Raw genomic sequence first — 16780 nt, 5'->3', positions numbered from 1 at the left:
GTTGCACCACCCTTGGCAGTAACATCTGCGATGACTGGCAATGAGTCTTTTATATCACTGTGGATGAAAATTTGGCCCACTCTTTAATTCAGCCACATTGCAGGGTTTTCAAGCAACTGCCTTTTTAAGGTCATGTCACAACATCTCAATCGCATTCAAATCAGGACTTTTACAAGGCCACAACAAAACCTTTATTTTTTGAGCCGTACAGAGGTGGACCTGCTTTGGATCACTGTCCTGCTACACATCCCAACTGAGCTTTAGGTAACATACTGATGGCAGGACATTCTCCTTTAATATGTTTTGATAGGGAGCAGAATTTATGGTTCCATCAATTATGCCAAGTCGCCCAGGTCCTGAAGCAGCCCCAGACCATCACACAACCACCACCACTGTGTTTGACTGCTAGTATGATGTTCTTATTGTGTAAGATGTAAAAGGGACCCATGTCTTCCAAAAAAAGTTCCACTCTTGACTCATCAGTCCACAGAATATTATCTCAAAAGTCTTGGGAGTCATCAAGATGTTTTATGGTAAACGTGAGATGAGTCAGTAGTTTTTGCACAGTCTCTTTCTTATTGTGGAATTGTGAACACTAGTCTTAGCTGAGACGAGCAAGACCTGAAGTTCTTTACCTTATTCTGGATTCTTTTGGTGATCTCCGGGATAAGTCATGGATGTGCTTGTGGAGGAAGTTTGGTAGGCCGGCCAATCCTGGGAAGGTTCACCACTGGTACAGGTTTTCTCCATTTGTAGATAATGGTTCTCACCCTGGTTCCCTGGAATTCCAGAGCCTTAGAAACAGCTTTTCAGACTGATATCAATGTCTTTGTCTCTCATCTGTTCTTTTTTAGCTCACAGCATAACGTGATGCTTTTTGAGACCCTCTAGCCTAATTCACTTTGCAAGATAGGTTCTATTTAATTGATGTTTAGACTGAGCAAGGCTGACAGTTATCATGCCTGGGGGTGTCTAGTGAAATTGAACCCAATTATCAATTCACTTTTGTTCATTGTTTGACGGAAAGCTTTTTTGCTTCTATACATGAAATAGTCATTTAAAAAATGCATTTTGTGTTTACTCAGGTTATCTTTGTCTAATATTAAGATTTGTTTGATAATCTCAAACATTTAAGTGTGACAAAAATAGAAGAAACCTGAAAGACATTTGTATATCAACATTTTTCACTCTGCTAGCGATTATTGCGTAGTGACCAGTGTAACTATAGTGTAACTATAAACACAACATATTTTGCATGAAAAGAGTATACACATAAATAGAAATGGAAACATTGAGTGGGTTTGGCTTGTATATGTATGTATAACGTATGCATTTTATTGTACATATGTATTACATATTACTTAAGAAGTTAAGTTTATTAACTAAATAATAAGATTAAACATTCAGTTTTACTGACCAAACGATGCTTTATTAACAGCCAACGCCTGCAAGAAAGGCTGCGTTGGCCCACATGATGCATTGTTATGTTGATGAGATGAAATTCAAGACATCGCAGCTCTTAACATAGGCATCTGCAAAAATGTGTCAGGAGGAGGATAAAGCCAAGATCAAGGACACAAGCTTTCCTGTTCAGCTGTTCTTTCATCTAATTATTCCTTTCTCCAGTTCTTCATGTCAGTATTTGCATCTGCAGAGAATCAAGTTTGGCATACAGGCCTAAGGTGCAGCTTACATTAGCACCAGCAGCATTATGCAATGAGGTCATACGTAAAAACATTTAAACAAACACAGAAGGTGTGGATGACCCTGTTCAATGGAGGTTGCAATAAGTTTGACCCAGTCTCAGCATTTCTTCCCATAAGTCACGGTGTTGAGTGAACAGCCTGGTTTTTAAGGTCACGCATTCCGGCACTCACCCTTACTCTTAAAGGGACATTACAGTGAACAATGAATGCATAGGAAAGTGCTTCATACTTTTATTTAACCTACACACACACAAAAATAGAAATAATACCTTAAGGAGGAGCAGTAGCTCCCCATTATCTCTGTGGACTTCTTCATGGCACTCTTTTCTAGAATCTCAGGATTATTCCCCATGCTACAGACTACCTGGCAGTCTGTCTCACACAGCACTCAGCCCTCACATCTGGCGGCGCGTTCACACTGCCACTTGGCAAAGTTCATCTAATCATTTATTTATTTAGATATTAGTGGCATTGCCTGCTGACCTGCACTGCCCCCTGTAGCCACTGAGTGCTGATGATGCAGACCTCGTACCCATTAGGTAGGATATTAAAGCTTGTCATTGGCTTATTTTCTTGCTTAGTGACATAATGCGCTTGTTTATACAACTATAAAACTGTAGTGTGCTCCTGAACCTGGGATATATGACTCTTATTGCTTTATCCTTCTATACTGTACTTCTCAACCTGCCCTGGACCCCACTGGTACTCCTGCTGTCCACTTAGGTCACAAAGAAGTCTATCATACAAGGCTGTGCATTTCCCTACATCTGGTTCATATCCATGAATGTTTGGTTTATGTAAGTGTATCAGTGGTGTGTTTATTAATTAAGTTGTGTAAATAAAGTACATTATTTCTCCTCCCAACTCATACACAAATAACTATAAATAGCACACAAATTCACATAAAACTTATGGTAAAGACCTGGCTACTAGCAACACCGCTAACGAAGTGTCCCACCGGCCATTGGCGGTGTTGGATGGTATATCCAAAGGGCTTGCAAGGGCATTGGTGCAGAGGGCAAAAATAATGGGTGGAGTGTTGGGGCATGTGTCACCCCAATGCATACCCAATACATGCTAATCTTCATTGCTTAACAAATCCACTGGTGCCGCAGTATCCAGGTACGTTTAGTTTACTTAGAAGAAAGCCATACATGAAATAATCAAAATTGCTATTACGTGCCTGCAGAGGGATGAAGGAGAAAAGAGTAACTATTGATGGTATTTTGCAATCAATGTCGGTTGTTCCCATTGCATTTGTTTATGAAACACAATGTTAACAAAACAAAGCTTTTTTTTTTAATGGCAACAAATAATTTTTTACTGTTAGTACATATTAACCATGACATGGAGCTACAGATGCAACTCACCTACCTGCTCAGGATTTAGAAAATAGACTGGTGGGTATACAAATCATTAGGTGTTTGACAGATGTGATTCACAAATTTGAATCTAAGATGCGTAAGATATAGAAATAAATTAGAATTGTTAAAAACTTTTATAACCGGTCATGGGCATCCAAAATCAAAGCTGGACTGAGGATGAAAAGCAGCCTTGGTGCTCTAAGGCTAGCAGCCACAAATTGATGTGCATTTTGCCTCTGGCTGTATACATGGAGCGGCACACTGCAGGACCTGATCTGTCGCTGAAATGGCAGAAGGGTAAGTATGTGGTGCCATTTACATCATGTTTACTTGGAATGAATCATAAACAAAGTGGCATTTAAAAGTAAGCTTTATTTTTAGTAAGAGCTTGCCCCAAGCAGTTGAAAAAAGATCAGCCAGACAACGTATTGGACCATGAATACTGATGCTAAATGACCACAGTTATTAAATACAAATTATAACCAACTCCAGGTTTTGCTTCATATTTTATGGTATTTTTATTATTTTTCCATAAGTATTATGGACTTTTTGTTAGTTTATATGCACAACCTTTTATATCACAAGGTTTGCCATCCATCGAACAAATCGATCCCTATTGTTTCCAGTGAATGAGTCAGAGTTTTGGGGTTTAATGTGAATGGGCCACATCTCCTAGAGTGTTGTGTTGATGGTATAGATTAACTGTAGGGTGTTGACACGACACTCTTTGTACATTTTGGATTGTCTGCTTGGTCACGCTTTTCTTCCTTTTAAGTGGTTGAGGAAATAGAATCTTAATCCAGTTATTTAGTTATTTAATACATTTATGGGTGTAGACTTAGAGTATGCTGTAACAACCTGTCACAACTACGTGTGTTTATATTATTGAGTCATTTAGCCAGACGATTTCATTGGAGCTTTCTCTGGCACTCCACATATACTAAGGAATTCCTGCTTTAGCATGTGAAAAGAATCAATTGCATTGTCTCTGTGAGGTGTCATGCTTCTTCTGCAAATGTTGGAATGTCTCAATGCCTACAACCGATATGCGACATGTGAAGGAATCTGTTTAGCAGAAAGATAGCTAGACAGGACAGGCTGATGCTCACAATAAAAGGTGTAAGAGTCCCATCTCTAATGCAAGGGATGGATCTAAGTTTGAGCAAACTAAAGAAAGTAATACATTTATGTGAGATCCCAAAATACATGACTTTAACATTATAATAAATCAGCTTATATTGTAGAACAACAGATGCTGCAAGTAAACCCTTAAAGTGTCAGCTATGTATGGGGCAGACATTTGGTAAAGTGAGCTACTGCCCTCCAGAATCAGTGAAGAAAAGTTCGGTATCAGTAAAATTTGAGCTGCTTTTCAGTGTGAAGCGGCGAGCAGTGCTGTTTGGTTATTTACCAAACGTAGTGGACAGACAGGTTTTCAGTAGCGTCAGTTGTATGTGTCTTTAGTTATGACTGGTTGGATGCTGACAGACTGCTCTGTATGGTATCAGATTGTTACTGCTCTACTTGTACGAAATCCTCTGGAGGTTTAATCGCATCAAACACACAAAGTTTCCAGTTTCTATGGTAACAGCCTATCAACACCTAACTTTGTGTCACATGACAAGGGTTCCCGAAAATTCAGAAAACTTGAATCGAACATAAAACTGTTTCTGGGAATGGGTTGGGTATGAAACACTACCGGGAAAATGTTTCTAATGCTGTGTTTGGTTGTGTTTAATTTAATATTACATTGCGTTGATGTTGTACGCTATGTGATGGTAGGCCAGAGAGGAACGGACAGAACACACATTCTGCAATAGAGCCGATACCAACGCAACACAAAACTAATGGAACACAATGTGTGCTGTTTTCATTTCCCAGATGCAGGCTGAGGTTTGCTACTCCCCGCACTTCCTGTTACATGTCAGGGATTAGGCAATCAGGAACTAGGTTGCTAAACTTTTATTTCCCAGCTGAACTGTGGCTTTGAAGATCCAGGCAGTAAATGAAAAGCTTTTTAGTTATGTTTTTCTGTCACCAGAGCAGAGTAAAGCCAGCCCATATTAAATATGTCAAACAGTTTGTTGTGCAAGAGAGGGGTGTAGTCCTGTTATAAGCCATTAAGCTGTATCTGAGTACAGTCACCAGTTTCTACTTTAAGATGGCAGCGTTCATGAAATTTTAATGTTTTTTTAATTCCTGAACCTAGCCGTTTTTTCCACAACTTTCTTTGGTACTTACAGGGACATTCTGATACGTCTGACCTTCCCTTTGTGTATGTTCAACCCCCCCCAACAAAATAGTAATAAAGCACATAACTGATGCAAAATAATGATTGAAAAGGCAAATGCACATGAAGGGATTTTGCAGGATCCCCTCATGCATTTGCAGAATAGACAATATGGAAATTCTAAGTTCATGTGATGGCTGCAGTGTACCTTTACTACTGTATGAATGTAACAAACGTATTCCTGTTTTAAAATAATGTACTGTTTTTCTGTAGTTTCAGTGAGGCCTCTTAATTTGTTCCCTCTGCGCTATATAACAGAGAAACAGCACTTGCTTGAAGGTCTAATTTAAATTGAGTTGGAGCGTGCAGGCTGCTGGACCTTAGCATTTATTGGGAAAGGCCGCCCTATGCTGATTCCTCCTATGGTTCCTTGCATCTGCTCACTTGGACCTAAGGTTCAATCACAAATACACATAGAATGGCAGTTTATGGGGAACTCTAGTATCGCAAACCTTTTGATGCCATTTTTAGTTGGAGCATGATGCAGCCTTCTTATTAGATTGTTATTTTCTTTTGCGTTTTTCACCGGTCTTATCAGTGCAGCTTTGAACTATTGTCTTGCCAATTTACAATTCACCCAGGACCAGTACCTTGTATGGATGCTCTTTAGTATTTTCGCCATAGTTTTAGAATCATTAATTAAAATGTGTTCTCTATAAAAACATGTACATGTCTATTATCTCCAGCTTTTGCAAAACCCTCTTTCTTTAGCTCAAAGGCAGACTGAAGCAATAGGGCAGCAATGATAAATTAACACAGCCATGCTGTGTATATATTCATTTTCCTAGGTAAAGAGGAAAAATGATCACTTTAGCTTTCTAAAGTATTGGAAGAAAACTATTTTGCTAAATCAGCATGGCTGGGTATGTGGGCAACATGAGAAGCAGGCCAAGGCCTGTCTGACCATTCATTACAGCAACATCGCTGTTGGCTAAAAACAGGCAATGTGGCTGTGGAACCATGTCTTAGAATGTAATTGTCTTCAGCAAGAGAAAACTTTCCACACAACCGACATCCCTCAGTTACTCTGTTTAATAACCATTTAAATTTGTTTTCCTCTTTAACAATGCAGATGGTTTACTTTTACATTTAAAATACACCAGAAACCCACCTTATTTGTACACTGTGGGAGAAAACCTTGTAACTACCTGTTCTTCACACGATTATTCACCAATTAAATTATTTCCCGTTACTCTGCGTAGGTGGAAGCCAGTTTATCAATATTTGTTAAACATAATTTAAACATATGAAATTTTATGTTTATTGCTTTAAAATTAATATAAAAGTATATACACAATACCTTATTATTCTGTTCATTTAAAGAACCATCATTGGTGTTCAGTGGAAGGCTCAGATATAACTTGTTGTATAACACTGATTAGCAAAGAGTACAATCAGTAATTTTAATAGATTGTTATCTTGTAAGACGGTACAATTTTATCTTGAAAAGTGTGCATTTGTGGAAGTCCTTTACATAGGAGGAACTTATATCGGGAAGTGTAACTCTTATTTACATTTTGGGGAAGCGATACATACACATTTATGTATGTATTGGTCTAAATTTAGGATTAGGTTTAATCACATGTCTAATTAGTATTACTATTTGATGCAATATTTTTGTATTAAAAAAAACCCAAAGCTTCTGGTAAACAAAGCCAAAATACTTTGGATGGTTAATCACACGTGTTTTTGTCGATTCAATTTTAGTGTATGGAATAATGTAATTCCATATATCGCCAACAGGGTTTCCAAAAAGTTCAAAACAGTAGAAGGCATTTACACCCTGATTGTGATGTGTGTTGGGTGTCTGGGCAGTGCCCATTCAACATATGGTCTGCCCAGTGTTGTATTGAGTCCATTATTGGGCCACTTTGCTTGATTTGCCCTGTGGGCTAAATACTGCCAAGCCTTCCCCCGCCATCTGGTAGATGACTCTGGTTTTGTGGATTCCATAACAGTACCTTCATGCAGGCATGTTAACTGTAAAGTTTGTGCAATGATAATTTGGAGTATGCACCTTAGTTACAGTGAAGGGACATCTTTAAAATAATAGCATACCGTGACTAGACGATTTAGTGCTTCCCACTTTGTGGCAACTCTTTGGAGAAGGCTCTTTCCGGTTAACACTAGGCAACAAAAAGTGGGGTCCATACAAATTTGGTTTGTTGAAACTGGAGTAGAAGAACATAGCGGCTCAAATAGAGCACTGAACTCAGCAACATCTTGCCCAGAGCAATCTCACATAAATCTCGTTCATTATACAATACCAGCAGGCAATGTCTTTGCGCGGGTGAGATTCGGTGCTTGTGAGCATTACCGAGCTTGAGAATCAGAGTAGTGGAAGTATACTTCTCTTTCTATGAACTCAAGCAAGGGGGACAGACACACTGCAGGAAATATGTAGAGATAATTCTGACAGCATTTTTATGCAAATTAAAAAAAAAAATGAAAGAAAGGAGGAAAAAAAAAAAGCAACATAGATGAGGCAGCGCATTGATAAAGGGGTTGAATATCCCAAAACATTTATGACAGTTCAATAATGTGGTGTAATTTATGGAATAATACTTAAAGAAAGCATTGGGATTTCTTACATTGTCTCCTTACCTGCCCCTTGCCTAGCTTCAGATTACTTTCCAATGCTCAAAGGTTTCATTATTCAAAGCCTCCCTGGATGCCTCCTTAGAAAGTTAGAAGATGGCACCAATCACAGTCCCATTGGGCAGGTTAATATCCTACCTGTTTGGCAAACTGAAAGCATGCGCTCAAGGTTAAAAGAATCCTCACTGTGGCATGAGAGGTTAAACGTGTTTGGGTTCATTTTCACACAGCAGCATTCCTATACCGTGTGCATTTTGGCGTGTTCATGGAATGGTGTGGGACAAAGCAGCTTCCAACTTGGCTTCTCATCACCCACTATATAGTGAAATCCCATATCAGCATCATCCCAGTAATCAAGGACTACACTAGACCATATAAAATAAAGCACATTTCTTCAAAATAAAATAAAAAATAAAATGTGAAATATTTGGATCCTGGTAAATTTTGACCAGGATTGGTTAATTTGTCCTACATTTCCAGAAGGGTGGACAATAAATCTACCAGTTTTATAGCGGTCCTGGAGCTGATAATCTGCAGGAAATTAATTGTTGAATGAAAATCCTGAATGTTGCATTCACGCAGACTGTTTACGACTAACCCGGCATACAAGAGAGAAACGCAGACATGGCCAAGCAGGATTTTAATCTGGGTATCCCCGAAATTGTTAAAAAGATATGCTTTGCTATATATACTTTATACCTCGCAGGATAAACCTTGCCGTGACTTGGATGCTGAACTCACAAGTGTAAAACACAGCACCCATGTTAAATGAATGCTCAGCATTATTATATTGGAAATGTTTAGGCACTGTTTCATTGAGATATACATCTATTTTTTGATCAGATAATATTGCAAGTATATGTATGTGTTGCTCACTACGGGAAGTTTAAAACTGAAGTAATCTAAGTTGACCTAACTTTCTTCAAAAGACAACTTCATAAAATGCACAATGATGCAATCTGTACTTCTGTCTACGAAATTATGAAATCTAACCACACAGATTGAGTAACTACAAGCAGCAGGTGGAAGGAGCTTGTACTATACGCCGAGTGATGGAACAACTTCTGGGTTGACATACTATACCAGCCGGTTTATTACCTGTGAGCGCCCCCTGCTGGCAGCCAGGAAAACAACCCACACTTGCATTGAAAGCCGCTGAAGCCAACTGCAACTACTGGGTACCCAAAACAGTAGCTTTGGGACTGCATGTGACTTTTGGCAAACATGAGCTTTAATAAGGAGGTTTTGAGATTAGAAACTTGGGGCTATATTAAACACTAGAGAGTGCAGTAGATATACACTATTATGCAGGTACCTGGAAGAATTGCGTATAATCAGACATAATACAGAGGTTTGCTGTAATGGAACACTGTTCTGATCCAAGCAGTGGTGAGATGCGAGACTCTTTATTTGAGTTCTCAGGTTTACAATCAAATGCTGGTAGTGGTACTTTTAACATGAATACAGGCTTTTTTCTCTATATGCATGTTACATTCCTAATGTAGATACACAACGTAGAGGTGCTTTTGTTTAGTTTTTAAGCTACCAGATGCAAATAAACAAATACAGGTAACATTTTAATACAAGATAAAACATATTCAATTTTTACATAATCAGGTCAATGTGTACGTCATTGATACATAATTATAAGTTGGTCACAAAGTTTCACAAAAAGAAAAAAAGAAAAGAAAAATCAGTGACATAAATAAATTTTCTGTATCTTTACAAAATCATGTATCATCAGTATTTCATCAACTGGAACATTTAAGGCACATTATAGAATGTATATTTATATAAAATAAACCTCAAGCGTAAAAAAGGGGGAAAGCTACGAGGCTCGAGTTGTGCTTCAGTAAATTAACATCTTTTTCTGTCTGGAATTGGCAACGTGAATGAATCCCATTAAAATCCGGGCAGCAGCAATACATTGAGTTATCCCCCAGTGGCACCGCGTGGAAAAAGATCCCCAAATGAATGTGCAAATATCCCATCTTCAGTCCAGTTAGTCGTACACAAATGGCGGGGAAGAAGTGCAACATTTACCAAGTCCCAATCCGCTGAAATGATTGCTTATTACACGTATTGCTTGGCTCAAAATTGCAATAAAAATGGAGAATGTTTGCATAAACAAATTTAAAAAATGTTAATGCTGCAGAATGCATTGTGCAATTACATTATATATAAAAACCTCCCTACATATAACACATATCTGAGGCATAATTTACAGTAAAAATCAATTCCCCTTTACACTTTCTTGATATGAAAACAAATGGATCTGATCAGTTTAAAAAAAGAGGAAATTGGACATTTAAAAAATAAAACTCTTTTTCCTCAAGGAGAGAATACGGCAACGTCTTCATTTCGTGACTTTACCCATCAAAGGTCTGTGACTTTATTTTCTAGCGCTGCTGCTATCTGCTGCAATCGGAAAGCTAACTGCATGCGTTGTGCTCCGGGGTCCTCTTCTAGAGCATTTATGATCTAGAACATTAAACAAACACACACATTAGTCATTTGGATAAAGTCAATGTAGAGGGATCTTGGCTAACCGATAATATTATTTGGCACTGCACAACTCCAATGATAAAAACATACAGAACATATTCGGTTTATAATGTGTGTGATTACGTTACTATTCCACACAGGTAATATAACCTCCCAATTACACAAATCTAAAACGCAACCCGTTCCAGTGTATATTCCAAGCACGGATTCTTGGAAAGTCTTACCGCATCGTAGTATTTGTTTGTGTACTGGTACAGCTGGTGTAGCGCTACTAGTGTGTTTAAAGACTCCGTATGGGCCTGTAATCAGAAGAAAACAACACATTGTACAGATACACCAAACATTCCCCACAGACCAACAACAAGGCTTCTAAATCATTTCACTATTCAGCTGGTTTAAGACAAATAAATATGTACAAAAAGATAGGATTCTGGTTTACGAGATGCATTGATCGTAATCTTCCATGGATTCACAATATAGATATCAGTCCAGGCAGATTGTTAAAATGTTGATGTAGTTACCAGTAGGACTCAGTTCATTTGTCTGAATATAAATGAATTAAAAGCATAAACTGTGGTTACCTAAAGCCCCTGGATGAATTGTTGGACAGCCCAAACATACAATACAGGAAGTGTTTATGCCAGGGGCGTCCAACATGCGGCCCGCGGGCCAAATGCGGCCCGCGAGACCTCGAGTTGCGGCCCGCGTAAGATCGGCAGCCAGGGTAACCGATCTTACGCGAGCCGCACCTCAAGCCCTGCTACTTACTTGTGGGAGGGTCTTCTGGACTGCACAGAGGAAGCGGAGTTCACGTGACATCCTACTTCCTCTGTGCTTTAGCAGAGAAGGCAGAGGGAGGCCGCGCCCCCTGCTGAAGTCTGTAAGCGGCATCGAGGAGCTGCAGTGCAGGTAAGGGGGTGGGGAGGGTGTTTGAATGAGTGTGTGTGATTGAGCGAATGAATCTGTGAATGAATGATTATATGAATAAATGAGTGTGTGTGTGTGTGATAGCATGGATGTGTAAGTGCTGGAACCTAGGCATGATGGGACTGTGATTGCTGTTAGCAATCACACTCCTATCATGCCAAGTCAGCCAGTACATGCTGAAACCTGGCTAGCTGCCCCCCTTGTGTATTGATGCTGCCAGCAGTATGGGGTCTGCACATCACTTACAGCCACCCTGTACCAGCATGTACTGGCTGACTTGGCATGATAGGAGTGTGATTGCTAACAGCAATCACAGCGAGCACAGTCCCATCATGCCTAGGTACCAGCATTTACTGGTTGCCTGGGTTGCCAGCATTTACTGGTTGCCAAGTCATATTGCTAATTTTGTCCAGTTATTAAAAATGTGAGTTTTTATTATTATTTTTAAAGGTGGGGGCCATTTTCGGTTTTGGCTAAGTGAACCCTGAATGTTTTGGTCCAGAATTTTCATTTTAGTTCATCCCTAGAATAAATCTAGGGAATCCTGAATTTGTAGTCGCAAAACTTTCTAGGCCCAGAAATCAGTGAGAGGAAGAGTAAAGGTTTTGCGTCATTTTACTTTATTTTAATCTGCATATTTTATTAAAGGCCATATTTTTTGTCACAGTGAAAAATGAGTGCGGCCCGCGCACGTATACAATTCTGATGAAGTGGCCCACTGCAGAAAAAACTTGGACACCCCTGGTTTATGCCATTTTCACTTCTGATTTTGCTTATAAACGTTAGTATATGTATATATATATATATATGTGTGTTTTGTTGGCGGATTAAACAAATGGACCAAGCAGAACCAAACACATATTAAAAGTTATCATACATACCCTTGAAATTTCAGCTAAATGAGTATTCATGTCCTGGTCGCTGACTTGTACCATTTGGCGGATTCCTTTATAATAGCTGAAATACATGTTTACAATGGGTCATTATCTGTCACCAATATTTTACGCAGCCTCACAATGCCGTGTCCAGGTTATAGAAAAGGGTAAGCAGGTTTAATAGTTAACATGACCTACAAATAGGCTAGTATGCAAAATAAACCTTTATTCATTATAGTGAGCCCTGTCTAAAACACTCAATGGGAAAATTGCTAATTGGGTCTAGTAGCGCCATAAAATCACTATGCAGTCATTACAATGTGAAATCAATGTTTTCAAGTCAAGCACAGACTTACTCTTCCACCATTTTTTTATATGTTGAGATCTCTTTTGCATATAACAATTTGTTGCTAGGAGATTCCTATGTAAAGAAAACAAAGAAGAAAAAAAACATGTAAGTCTAATGTTGGAGCCTCTCATTTGCGCTCTCTTAGAATATCCAGAACAAGGCTATAATGGAAATAGCATTATTTACAAATAGCCATCACTAAGTGACTACATGGCAAAATCTGATGTCAGCGTTATACTGAAACTTGTTGCCTAAAGAACGTTGTTTCTTTTTACTAACTGGTTTAAAATATGTATGAATAAAATGACAGCGCGCGTGCCACACGGACTTACTCTGCTCAGCTTGTGCTCGGTCCTGCTGCAGGCATCCATGAAGGTCTGTGCAATGACTGACAAGGATGCGTCCACCACCTGATGCACGTGTACATCAAAGATGAAGTGCGGGTTTTTCAGTATATTAACCCAAAATCTAAGCGATAAACTGAAGAAAGGGAAACCATTTAATAGGGATCACAATGACCGAGGGAAACATTTCATAAGCACTTACATCTGAGCTGTGCTGGATATTTTAACTGTATAATAATATAATAACATAACAGTTAGGTTTATTGATTGAAATACAAGGTTAATTAGCTACCTGTGGAAAATGAAATATATATATATATATATATATATATATATATATATATATATATTACACACACACATACATATACACACATGCACTCCCACAAAATATAGGTTGCAATCCACATTCTCCAGCTTGCGCAATACCTCATGGCCATAAATGAAAGCGTTTACCTATTTGTTTTCCATATGTGAACAGTGTCTTCGTCTTTTATGTCATATTTCTCTGCTTGCTCATCGAGGAAGTCAAAGAAATATTTAACTGCAGGAGGTACCACTTGATTGGAATTGAGGACACTATGGAAGAAGTTGTCGACAAATTGTTGGAGCGTACCCTGTTGGACACAGAAACAAAGACAGCTGTACTAAAGCAAAGCTTCTTCATCACTCCAAAGGTTTTAAAGAGTGCAGCAGGCTTTTAGCACCGCTACAGACTTTCACTCGCGATGGAAGGAAGTTTTCTGGGAATATTTTTTTTTTACCTTGACTGACAGTAGCCTTGTCAGGTAGATTTCGGTTATTGCTTTGGTTCGTTCTTTTTCTTTTATACTTCCCTTCTTTGATTTGCCTTCATCTACCTCATCTGCTGGATGGACAAGGTGCCACGTTTTGTTCTCATCATCTAGTAAAGCATGCCCTGAAGAAACCACAATTTCATACATTTGTTATTACCAAACCAACCAAAGACCAAAATGTTTACAGTGGTCAGTTTTAGTTTTTTTAAGTACTAAATGAAGCAAAAATTAGATACTAAATATTTGCATTGCGTGACATTTCTTTTTACTCAAATTAAGACGCTTTAGCAAAACAAGTGAGCCCGTTTCAGGGCACCAAGCAGGTATGTGGCAGAAGACCAATGTCCCTCAAGGATTGTCTCTTCCAAATCAATGATATCCACGTACTTTCCCCTGGAATGTCCTGGTGATTTTCTTCTTGTTGCTGAGAAATGCCAACTCTTGATAATATAAGTGTGGCGTTATCCCTGACCTGGTCATTGAAAACAAAGGGACACATTAGGCATTTAAAAAACAAAAACAAAACTGCATTTGGAGAATACATACACAATACAACTTTAATTTACATGGCAGCTGGCAATCTGCAAATGTAATATATAAAAAAAGGAAACCTGACAGTTAATATCAGAACTATCCTTACACAATTTTCTCTAAATCGTCATTTTAGATTGACGCTGCTAGTTATAACAGCATGCTATTATCTCCAATCTATAGCTAAGTTTCAGACGGTACACATAATATCAGATATATCCGGTCAATCAATGGCACGAACGTGAAAGCAGATTTCTATCATTTCCCAAACTCAAACCACTTGCTTACATTGTAATGCATGAGGGTGTTAATGCGCTTCCATCGGCCTTCCTTCTGTGACGTTAGATCCAAATCGGACAATATCTGTGCTGTAGAGCCTGGCCTCCACTCTGGGAATAACAAGGAAATATTGAAAAAACTCCAGTGTCTCTCAGATGTGTTAAAGTGCAGCTATTCTCATGTATTTTTTATTATTATTATTATTTTTTTTTCCAATTAACTGATCTCGTCTTCTTAACTAAACAATATTTCACTTTGAAACAGGCATCCACTTTCCTGCTGTCGTCTTTACACAATGCACAGGTTCATGGACACTCAAAGTACTCTACAAAACACACACAGCTACTGTGGTGGCTCCTGCTCAATTTTATGACGATATTAGAGAAACTTCAGCTACATAGAGCCACAGTATTTGGTTGCTTTGTACGACGCTGATAGTCGCTGAAAGTATAAAAGTAGTACAGAGATCCACTGCTACTGTAAACATATGAAGGGTAAGCTTAATGTATAACACACAACACTCATCACATACCGGAGTGGTAACTGAAAATAACAGAAGGGACAAGCTTTGTGCATAAAAGCAGAACCCAGGAAAAATACAGTACAATCACTACATAATCTAGAGCGCATAAACGGAACATGTAAAGTATGCTGAGTGGATGAATGAGAGGAGGGCCAAGTATATGAATGAACTCTCCAAGGCAAATTATATGTTACTGGACTTCTAGTGCATCAGTTTATTACTACAGTTACTGCTATCAAATACAATAAATGACTTCAAAAAGGGTCTGGATATTTATTAGAAAACCAGGAAGGATAGGCAGAAGCACTGAACTTGATAAGACTTTTTCTAACCTAAATTTCTATGTTACTACATGTTTTAAATGAGTTTTCTAGTGATAATTGTTTTATAGACTTGCGTCCATCAATGTAACTTCTTAAGAGCCATTGCAGAAAGATGGGGGTATTTATCATTAGAAGCACATGCACAACAGTGTAGCTTACCAAGAGCTAGGCTGTCTACTTTTGGCCGCTGTGAATAAGGTATGTTCTTGTAAACCTGATCTACTATCTTCTCCTTCACTTGAGTGATGGTGTCACAATTTAGCACTTTGACTGGTACAGGTTCCGCGCCTTCATCATGGACAATAACATTCACCGTCTGCCAAGGAAACATAAGAACAGTTTACTCCTTTTCTTCATGTGAAAACAGTGTCTCGTTTCTCAGACCAATGCAGAAAGTTCATTACGCACACTACAGGCAGCTCCTGGTAACGAGATGCAAGTTGTGTAACCTTTTACAAAAACAGGTTCCACGTCTAAAAATATCCAAGCTCCGGGGCCACTGGTTGATGTGGCTGAAGCAGAATCCAAATAGAAAACTTCCCTTTTGAAGGAGATGGGCAGCGATGAGACTAGCCCTGGGTAGATTGTTAACTTTACAGGCTGCGGTAATGGTGCAAGGATTCATAGTGTAAACACAATACCAACAAAAACAATATAATATTCAATTTATACTTATTTAGAGAAGCTATGTAAAGCCTAGCAATAGGACTTCAGTATGTGTTATGGGGACTCGGCCAAAATATCCTACCAGGCCTTTGATGCAGTCATTTTGGCGATTTTTTTAATCAATCCAAAGACCCCTTTATAGAACAGCACAATTCTTGAGTCAGTTTTTCTTGAATTATTTCCTCTAATTTATACAAAAAAAGCCACTTACCAACTGTGTGTATTCAACATCATCCCCCAGTAATCCTGTATCATTCAGTGTGTATTTGGCCTTCATCTGCACAGCATCCACAGGACCTTTTTCCACTTGGTGTTTGATTGCCTTGAAGAGTTTATAGAGCGGCTCACCAGCCGTGTCCTGCATTTCAAAGATTCAGATAGGGCAAGATAAATAAAAAATATAATCATTTTAATGGATTGCAACTAGGATTATTTTAACCCTTTTGGTATTAATGATCTATTCAGCAAACAGCATCTGATGACCAACACACATTCACTCCGCTAGAGAGCAGCTCAACAACACAGCTAAGAACAGACTGCAACCCAACACATAATCCCTGGCGACTCAATGAGCCCACAGCCCCCTACACATATATACCGTACACGCATGGCCTACCTTTAAATACTGATATAAACATATGGACATCCAGTTTGACAGCATGCGTTCCACAACCGTTTCCGACCTGTAAACAGAAGGCCATGA

The 16780-nt window shown here is 38.8% G+C and overlaps 1 protein-coding gene across 3 annotated transcripts in view; it reads right to left on the bottom strand.

The window, feature by feature from the left end:
• Window positions 1-9348: 9348 nt before the first annotated feature.
• PLXNB2 (plexin B2) overlaps window positions 9349-16780 on the bottom strand; it is a 96250-nt gene continuing 88818 nt past the window's right edge. For all 3 annotated transcript variants that reach the window (XM_053465510.1, XM_053465513.1, XM_053465511.1), the window contains 12 exons: window positions 16694-16760; window positions 16289-16435; window positions 15571-15727; window positions 14575-14675; window positions 14143-14227; window positions 13723-13877; window positions 13415-13575; window positions 12947-13094; window positions 12622-12686; window positions 12272-12347; window positions 10688-10762; window positions 9349-10439 (listed from right to left, as the gene is read on the bottom strand). In XM_053465510.1, the coding sequence (XP_053321485.1) occupies window positions 10335-10439; window positions 10688-10762; window positions 12272-12347; window positions 12622-12686; window positions 12947-13094; window positions 13415-13575; window positions 13723-13877; window positions 14143-14227; window positions 14575-14675; window positions 15571-15727; window positions 16289-16435; window positions 16694-16760 (1342 nt within the window). In that variant the 3' untranslated portion in view covers window positions 9349-10334. The remainder of the gene's footprint in view (window positions 10440-10687; window positions 10763-12271; window positions 12348-12621; window positions 12687-12946; window positions 13095-13414; window positions 13576-13722; window positions 13878-14142; window positions 14228-14574; window positions 14676-15570; window positions 15728-16288; window positions 16436-16693; window positions 16761-16780) is intronic.

This window comes from Spea bombifrons, chromosome 4 (assembly GCF_027358695.1).
Source record: "Spea bombifrons isolate aSpeBom1 chromosome 4, aSpeBom1.2.pri, whole genome shotgun sequence".
NCBI lineage: Eukaryota > Metazoa > Chordata > Amphibia > Anura > Pelobatidae > Spea > Spea bombifrons.
Note: the sequence above shows the minus strand (reverse complement) of the source record. Positions and strands in the feature narration are given on the sequence as shown.